This window comes from Oncorhynchus gorbuscha, linkage group LG12 (assembly GCF_021184085.1).
Source record: "Oncorhynchus gorbuscha isolate QuinsamMale2020 ecotype Even-year linkage group LG12, OgorEven_v1.0, whole genome shotgun sequence".
NCBI lineage: Eukaryota > Metazoa > Chordata > Actinopteri > Salmoniformes > Salmonidae > Oncorhynchus > Oncorhynchus gorbuscha.
The window spans coordinates 12,499,259-12,508,853 of record NC_060184.1 but is presented as its reverse complement, the minus strand read 5'-3'; the positions used below and the strand labels follow the sequence as shown (position 1 = coordinate 12,508,853).

The following is a 9,595-nucleotide window of genomic DNA, read 5'->3' as shown; positions in this document are numbered from 1 at the left end:
ACAAATGTCAATTTTCTATTATGGGTAAACTATCCCTGTCTTCTGTAAGACCTAAACTACTAGACCCCCCCCCCCCACCCAATAAAAAAAAAAAATCACCCCATTACTAGACACAGAACAAAGACAACTGACAAACTGGCAGGGTTATCTGGATTGTCCAATAACACCAATGTTTCCTGTTCTTACGGGCCTTAATGAACACAATTCAGGTCCCCGTGGGTTAGGTACTACTACCCACCTTTGTGGTGACTGCTGTTGGGGGCGAGCCCTTGGCCCCTGATCCTGGTGATCCTGGAGAGCCTGGCGAGCCGGGGTGCAACGAGGCGGAGGGAGGCGGGCTGGACAGGCTGGTCTTGGTAGTGGAGCCGGAGAAGGACAGCTTGAAGCTGGGGCTTTGGCGGCCCGACAGACTACTGGACTTGCCCAGAACTTCCTTTTCGTCTGAGTCTTTCACTGTGGGGTAGAGAGACCGAGATAGACAGTTGTAGGAAGTCAGTTTGACCATTTTTAAAGAGACAACTTAAAGAGACAACTTACTTTCTTCTCAGTACATAGAGTATGTCAGATACTTTCGAATGAATGAGCTGCGCTTACATTTAGTTAACTCACAGTAAGAGAACCAATTGAATAATCCCAAAAGTACAAATTCCAAGCTAATCCACGTGTAACTAAAACATGTATTTCACATAACTGGCCTGGGTCAAATACATGTTTTGCCAGGAATTCATGCATTCTTTCCCTGCGACTTACGTTTCTTCCTCTCCATGAACTTGCTGATGGGGTCCATGAGGTCTTCGTTCTCACCGGCGCCGCCGCTACTCTTGGTGGTCTTGTTGTCCGAGGGGGGCACCACCGCCTCGCCGTCCTCCAGCTCGTCCTCGTCCGCGTTGAACCACATCTCCTCGTCGTCATCCAACGTCCGCGCGTCCCGGCGGAACCTGTGGTTCCTCAGGATCGACCTCATGCTGTGTGAGGGGAGGTGACCAACGGTTAAACCTGACCATGACTGTAGAGCTCATTTACAGATACATAATGAATAGCAATCAATAAAGAACCGGCAGATTCCAAACTGTAAAAATGGTAAAACTATTGGTAAAGTCAATAGTGGTGGGGCATAAATATAGCGGCCCCCCCCATGCACTTATCACAAATTCAACATTTGTTAAGTTCTCTGTATTGTACAGTGCTCTCTTTTACTCTTTTCTTGTATGGTCATTAGCAAAATATGCATGATCCCAATTTTACATCCAAGATGGCGGCAATTTGGAAAAAATCCATCCCCCTCCCTCCATATTACAGTCGTCTTTATTATCCCAGAGGGGGAAGTGCTTTTGCACCACATAGTAAAAACAATTGACACATGACAAACATACACAAAAACAATATTACCCGTCCAGTTTGGGGTTGTCAATATATTACCTGTCCAGTTTGGGGTTGTCAATATATTACCTGTCCAGGTTGGGGTTGTCAATATATTACCTGTCCAGGTTGGAGTTGTCAATATATTACCTGTCCAGGTTGGGGTTGTCAATATATTACCTGTCCAGGTTGGGGTTGTCAATATATTACCTGTCCAGGTTGGGGTTGTCAATATATTACCTGTCCAGTTTGGGGTTGTCAATATATTACCTGTCCAGGTTGGGGTTGTCAATATATTACCTGTCCAGGTTGGGGGTGTCAATATATTACCTGTCCAGGTTGGGGTTGTCAATATATTACCTGTCCAGTTTGGGGTTGTCCTGCCTCTCCCTCTGCTGTTCGTAGCGCAGCTTCAGTCCTTTAAAGGTCTGCACATAGTTCACGTCCTCCAGAGCCTTCCAGTAGTTCTCCACTATGTGGGCCGTCAGGGACTTCACATCCTCCTGGGGGGAACGGGAGAGTATAAAGGGAGAAAGAGAGAGAGGGAGGAAGGGAGAGGAGGAAGGGGGGGAGGTAGGAAGGGATGGGAAGAGGGAGAACGTACCAGTCTTGTTTAATACAATGTCCTGTGTCATGTATATATGCGCACATTAGTACGTGGACTCTAATGAAATTTGTGGATTCGGCTATTTCCAGCAACACCTGTTGCTGACTGGTGTATAAAAATGGAGCACACAGCCATGAAATCTCCATAAACAAACATTGGCAGTAGAATGACCTTACTGACTTTCAACGTGGTGCCGTCATAGGATGCCACCTTTCCAACAACTCACAGTTCATCAAATTTCTGCCCTGCAAGAGCTGTCCCGGTCAACTGTAAGTGCTGTTATTATGAAGTGGAAACGTCTAGGGGCAACATCTGCTCAGCCACGAAGTGGTAGGCCAAACAAGCCCACAGAACAGGACCAACGAGTGCTGAATGCGTAGAGCGTAGAAATTGTCTGTCCTCGGTCGTAACATTCACTACCAGTTCCAAACTGCCTCTGGAAGCAGCAACAGCACAAGAACTGTTTGTCTGGAGCTTCATTAAATAGATTTTCTTGGCCGAGCAACCGCACACAAGCCTAAGATCACCAAGTGCAATGCCAAGCGTCGGGGCTGGAGTGGTGTACAGCTCAAACAACATCGGGCTATGGAGCAGTGGAAAAGAGTCCTCTGGAGTGATGAATCAAGCTTAACCACCTGGTGGTCGGATGGCAAAATCCCACACCATCACACCTCCTCCTCCTCCATGCTTCAGGGTGAGAACTACACATGTGGAGAACACCCGTTTACCTACTCTGCGTCTCACAAGACACGGCAGTTGGAACCAAAAATCTCAAATTTGGACTCATCAGACCAAAGGACAGATTTTCACCTGTCTAATGTCCATTGCTCGTGTTTCTTGGACAGGCAAGTCTCTTGTTCTTATTGGTGTCATTTAGTAATGGTTTATTTGCAGCAATCCGACCATGAAGGCCTGATTCATGCAGTCTCCTCTGAACAGTTGATGTTGAAATGTCTCTTAGTTGAACTCTGCGTTCATTCAGACTACAATCTGGAGTGCAGTTCACTTTAATGAACTTATCCTCTGCAGCAGAGGTAACTCTGGTTCTTCCTTTCCTGTAGCGGTCCTCATGAGAGCCATTTTCATCATAGCGCTTGATGGTTTTTGCGACCACTTGAAAAAACTTTGAAAGTTATTGAAATTTTCCCATTTGACTGACCGTCATGTCTTAAAGTAATGATGGTCCGTCATTTCTCTTTGCTTATTTGAGCTGTTATTACCATAATATGGACTTGGTCTTTTACCAAATAGGGCTATCTTCTGTATACCACCCCTACCTTGTCACAACACAGCGGATTGGCTGAAATGCATTAAGGAAAGAAATTCACAAGGCAGACCTGTTAATTGAAATACATTCCAGGTGACTATCTCATGAAGCTGGTTGAGAGAATGCCGGATAACCCGGATAGCCGAGGAAACTGGGGGTTTACGCAACTGAATGTTCTTTAGCACAAAGTGTCAGAACCTCCCTCTGCGAAGCTCATCTACATGCTCGTCATCCTCACCAGGTTCTTGAGTGCCCCACAGTGTCAGTGGGGTTTCAGTTTGGACTGGTATAAACTACAAACAATGAATTGCAATTTTATCGATGGCAATTTGAATGCACAGAGATACCGTGACAAAATCCTGAGGCCCATTGTCGTGTCATTCATCCACCAGCAGCTTCTCATGTTTCAGCATGATAATGCACGGCCCCATGTCGCAAGGATCTGTACACAATACCTGGAAGCTGAAAATGTCACCCATTCAGCATGTTTGGGATGCTCTGGATCGACGTGTACGACAGAGTGTTCCAGTTCCCGCCAATATCCAGTAACTTCACACAGCCATTGAAGAGGAGTGGGACAACATTCCACAGGCCACAATCAACAGCCTGATAAACTCTATGTGAAGGAGTTGTGTCATGCTGAATGAGTCAAATGGTGGTCACACCAGATACTGACTGGTTTTCTGATCCACACACCTATTTTTCTTTTTTTTTTTAAGGTATCTGTGATCAACAGATGCATATCTGTATTCCCAGTCATGTGAAATCCCTAAATAAAGGGCCTAACAATAAAAGTTCAATCACAAAAAGACGAGACATCGTAAGCGGAAAAATACTCACCACGCGGACATACTCAAACATCTCTATGATGGCTGAGTTCATGAGGTTGTAGCGTGCGCCGTTGTTGAGGAAGGCCTTGACCACGGGTTCAAACAGAAAGTTCCTTATGATGTAGCGGTTGTAAAACTCGTCCTTCAGACCAATGATCCGCCGCATGAAGCGCAGCGCGCCTGGAGGAGAGAGAGAGAGAGGGTGGTGGAGGAAGAGAGAGTGGTGGTGGTGGTGGAGGAGAGAGGTGGTGGTGGTGGAGGAGAGAGTGGTGGTGGTGGAGGAGAGAGTGGTGGTGGTGGTGGAGGAGAGAGTGGTGGTGGTGGAGGAGAGAGTGGTGGTGGTGGAGGAGAGAGAGGTGGTGGTGGTGGAGGAGAGAGTGGTGGTGGTGGTGGTGGAGGAGGAGAGAGAGTGAGAGAGTGGTGGTGGTGGTGGTGGTGAGAGAGTAGAGGTGGTGAGAGAGTGGTGGTGGTGAGAGAGTAGAGAGAGAGAGAGAGAGAGAGAGAGGGTGGTGGTGGAGAGAGAGAGGGTGGTGGAGGAGAGAGAGAGAGAGAGGGTGGTGGAGGAGGAGAGAGAGAGGTGGTGGTGAGAGAGTAGAGAGAGAGAGAGGTGGTGGAGGGAGAGAGAGAGGGTGGTGGAGGAGGAGAGAGAGAGAGGGTGGTGGAGGAGGAGAGAGAGAGGGTGGTGGAGGAGAGAGAGAGGTGGTGGTGAGAGAGTAGAGAGAGAGAGAGGTGGTGGAGGAGAGAGAGAGAGGGTGGTGGAGGAGGAGAGAGAGGGTGGTGGAGGAGGAGAGAGAGAGAGGGTGGTGGAGGAGAGAGAGAGAGAGGGTGGTGGAGGAGGAGAGAGAGAGAGGGTGGTGGAGGAGGGAGAGAGAGAGGGTGGTGGAGGAGGAGAGAGAGAGAGGGTGGTGGAGGAGGAGAGAGAGGGTGGTGGAGGAGGAGAGAGAGAGAGGGTGGTGGAGGAGGAGAGAGAGAGAGAGGGTGGTGGAGGAGGAGAGAGAGAGAGAGGGTGGTGGAGGAGGAGAGAGAGGGTGGTGGAGGAGGAGAGAGAGGGTGGTGGAGGAGGAGAGAGAGGGTGGTGGAGGAGGAGAGAGAGAGAGGGTGGTGGAGGAGGAGAGAGAGGGTGGTGGAGGAGGAGAGAGAGAGGGTGGTGGAGGAGGAGAGAGAGGGTGGTGGAGGAGAGAGGAAGTGGTGGAGGAGAGAGGAAGTGGTGGAGGAGAGAGGAAGTGGTGGAGGAGAGAGGAAGTGGTGGAGGAAGAGAGAAAAAGTGGTGGAGGAAGAGAGAGAGGGTGGAGGATGAGAGGAAGTATCAGCACTGTGTGACAATATAGCATCCATCCCTGTCTGTCCAAAGCAGAGTTAGACCCAGACTCCGCACAACACCTGCCACCAAAAGCCCGCCGTGCTGACAGGCCAAGAGACAAGTCTATCATGTTGACTTTTATGTCAAAGGGAAGGTGACGTCAATTGCACGATGGCCGTTACTAGTATCGCTAGATAGAAACTAGCTAGTGATTTCACATCATCTACAGGGCATTCAGAAAGTATTCAGACCCCTTCCCTTTTTCCACATGTTGTTACATTACAGCCTTATTCTAAAAAGGATTAAATGAAATTGTGCAAACCCACGGTTTCCTCAGCTATCCAGGTGGCTGATCTCAAACGATATCGCAGGCGAAGCCGGAAAATGTATTTAATCCATTTTATAATACGGCTGTAACGTAAGAAATGTGGGAAAAGGAAAGGGGTCTGAATACTTTCCACACGCACTGTACCACTCAGGGTGAAGGGATCTGATATAGGCTGAATCATAGGCTTTGGTCCTGTATTTACCTCATTGGACAACCACTCAGGGTGAAGGGATCTGATATAGGCTGAAGCATAGGCTTGGTCCTGTATTTACCTCATTGGACAACCACTCAGGGTGAAGGGATCTGATATAGGCTGAAGCATAGGCTTGGTCCTGTATTTACCTCATTGGACAACACCCTGATTCATCTTATTCTTATTCACTCAAAAAAAGGTTGATTATTTTGGTTTCTATTACAAAGTAGGGCCATGTCATTGCCGGGTCGTAACCGCATTTGTAAAACGATGCCACTCTAGCAATTGAAGGAGTAGAGAAATAAACGTGGCGGCATTGGAAAACTGGGATCACAACTGGGATCAAAACTGGGATCACAACTGGGATCACAACTGGGATCACAACTGGGATCACAACTGGGATCACAACTGGGATCACAACTGGGATCACAACTGGGATCACAACTGGGATCACAACTGGGATCACAACTGGGATCACAAATGGGATCACAAATGGGATCACAACTGGGATCACAACTGGGATCACAACTGGGATCACAACTGGGATCACAACAAAGGCCAAAACAGCTTTCAAAATACATTTGCGAAAACTGCTTTGGAAAGTGTTTTCCTGTGATGCATTAAGATTTGCTGTGCATTGACGTCATGTCAGAATACATGTTTCCCTCCCTATGACTTCAATGCGCCTGGAGGGGAATATTTCTCTGGCACAGATGAGGTAAATAGGTCCACTGTTCTTCTATGGGGCTGTTTGATTTAGTTTTAATAACAGTATTATATGGCAGAAATAGTAGCAGTGGACAGTTCCATCCTGAGAGAATGACTTAGCCAGCAGCTACCGTAGGCTACACGCCGCTGCCACAGATGTGCATTACAGACCTGTTAATTCCCTTCCTCTGAACATCGGAGCGTCCGCAAACAATCGTGCTTGTCAGTTCAGTGCACGGTGTAAGAGAAAGTAAAATATTTTAGAAATACATTTGGGAATATATATTTCTTAGAACAGACATGGGTATGTTTTAGGCCAAACCAGGCCAACCCCAATAATCCAGAATCCATGAGGGAAACCCGTCGTAATAACAGTTACAGGCTGACTACACCGCGGGCGTTGCAAAATGTTATTCAATTATTGCACCAACAAGTGTCTGCGTTGCCAAGGGCTGAAATAGAAGTCCAAATGTATTTTGAAAGCCGTTTTGGCCTTTGTTGTGATCCCAGTTGTGATCCCAGTTGTGATCCCAGTTTTGATCCCAGTTTTGATCCCAGTTGTGATCCCAGTTTTCCAATGCCGCCACGTTTATTTCTCTACTCCTTCAATTGCTAGAGTGGCATCGTTTTACAAATGCGGTTACGACCCGGCAATGACATGGCCCTACTTTGTAATAGAAACCAAAATAATCAACCTTTTTTTGAGTGAATAAGAATAAGATTAATTTTTGACACAGATCCCGCTGCCAGTCCCGTCTCTCCCATCCCCTCATTGGTTTATAGAAGCAAGTACCAACGTGCCATCTCCTCATTGGTTATACCCACGTGGGTGACTGAAAGATGAACGAGGTCAGTGGCGGTAATGCACCTAATTTATGAAAGTTTCCAATCGCAATATAAAGTCAAGAGAAGAAAAGGCCTAGAAGGAGGAGAGATATGTAAACTAGAAACGATTTGGTTGACTGTTTTATGTGTGGATTAATTGGCAGAGTAGAGGACCTTGTGCACTTCAGGTAAAATAACTCAATGTTTATATCCCAGGACAAATTAGCTAGCAAGTGCAAGCTAGCTAGCTAAATTGCCATAAATGTTTAATGCTTATCGACTTGTCCCTAATATAAAATAATTGGTTCAGAGTTTTTATATTTTAACCTGCGCGTCGTGATCTCGTTTGGTGTGGGGGGGACAAAATACATTTATGCACGATGGTGAACGTGCACAGCCGGTTTGGGTTCCGTGTCAGGGATGCAAACTGCTCAGGGCCCAAAATGGTGGCACCTTTTTTTTTGTTACACTGAAACATGCAAATAAAATCCCTGCTAAAGGGGGAAATGCTGATTTTAGCTAATTAAACAACAAAGAATATGATCTACATGATCAGTCTCTGTGTGTAAAATAAAAAGTGGTTCATGTGAACCTGACTCACAGCTAAAACATGTAAAGAAAGCAATCTAATGGTATCTGTTTCCTAGAATTTACTGTAAGTCATGAGAACAAAACAATACTCTAATATTGCAGTTAGCCATGAAGGCCTTTACAATAGAATGATTGTTACCATGACAGCCTTTATAATAGAATGCTTGTTACCATGACAGCATGAATCCAATAGAATGCTTGTTACCATGACAGCCTTCAAAATAGAACACTTATGAACACACACATAAATATTGCACTTGGGGAAAAAACATCTTAAAAGTAGAAATAGAATGAAACAAACAGGCAATCTATTGTTGCTCTATTATAGTGGCCACTATAGTAGACATTGATCAAGTGCACAAGGCTGTGTTTAAAAATAACGTTCACCAAGTTTAAAAAATATATAATCCCCCTCATTCACACGTGTTACTGTCAAGTTCAACACAACAAAAGTAATATCTTTGGGCTACACATTAGTACATTGTACACTTTCTGCCTGTGGACATCTGTTCTACAATGTGCCAGCAAAAGTGAGAAAGAGGGAACGTGTGTGTTGTTCCTTTCACCTCTATAGTGGCATCCAGTTTAAGCCAGGCCCAGCTCCAGCTACACTTTAACCCTGAATCTACATGTTTATCAAGCAACACCTCATTTTCACCTAATTCTCCCATTCTGAAAATGAACCACATACTTTAGAGGGAAAACATTTCATTTCACAGATAGTAGTTAGTTAGCTAGTGAACATTTCACACGGATTGCCAGGGTCCAGTAAGCACTAACGCGTTATAACTTGAGGAATGGCAAGGAGTTGTATACCAGTAAATACTATAGCGAATTGGTTAGGTTACTAACGTTAGCTGTCTGACTATTAGCAAGCTAATTTTCACAGCATAAGCTCAATTATTTGATCAGATAAGTTGTCTAATGTTGCTCAACATTTCTCTGGATAGCTAACGGAGATCCAGCGAGCAAGATACTTAACAATGCTAACAATACTTGTTCCATCACACTTTCTCCCCTCACCTCAAACTTTACAAATGCCAGGTGTTTTTTTAGGATACAGTTATATATATGCCATTTAGCAGATGCTTTTATCCAAAGCGTCTTACAGTCATGTGTGCATACATTCTACGTATGGGCGGTCCCGGGGATCGAACCCACTACCCTGGCGTTACAAGCGCCATGCTCTACCAACTGAGCTACAGAAGTCTCCGTGGTCAGGCTGCTCACCTAACGTTACATTCATCACCCCCGTCTCCGTGGTCAGGCTGCCCACCTAACGTTACCTTCATCACCCCCGTCTCCGTGGTCAGGCTGCTCACCTAACGTTGCCTTCATCACCCCCGTCTCCGTGGTCAGGCTGCATTCTGTTGTTATGTGAACAATTGGCTGAGCCTTGGATACAGACAGTATTGCTCCGAATACGCATCAGTCAACCTCTTACAGCCAGTAGTGATCCAAAGCACCCCTCCCTCCCAACCTTTTCTCGTCAGATCTACACGAATCGCGTAGGTCCACCTATTTTGGATTCAAAACGGCGAATTTCACCTAAAGGTGACTAGTTTGCATCCCTGAACAGTGAACTTT

General features: G+C 46.0%; 1 protein-coding gene across 3 annotated transcripts in view; it reads right to left on the bottom strand.

Moving 5' to 3' along the window:
* Window positions 1-9,595, bottom strand: part of LOC123990539 (serine/threonine-protein phosphatase 4 regulatory subunit 3) — a 29,067-nt gene that overhangs the window by 5,623 nt on the left and 13,849 nt on the right. For 2 of the 3 annotated variants that reach the window (XM_046291130.1, XM_046291128.1), the window contains exons 11-14: window positions 4,074-4,243; window positions 1,720-1,862; window positions 751-965; window positions 239-453 (exon numbers count right to left, since the gene is read on the bottom strand). In XM_046291130.1, the coding sequence (XP_046147086.1) occupies window positions 239-453; window positions 751-965; window positions 1,720-1,862; window positions 4,074-4,243 (743 nt within the window). The remainder of the gene's footprint in view (window positions 1-238; window positions 454-750; window positions 966-1,719; window positions 1,863-4,073; window positions 4,244-9,595) is intronic. The other variant, XM_046291129.1, reaches the window with a different exon arrangement.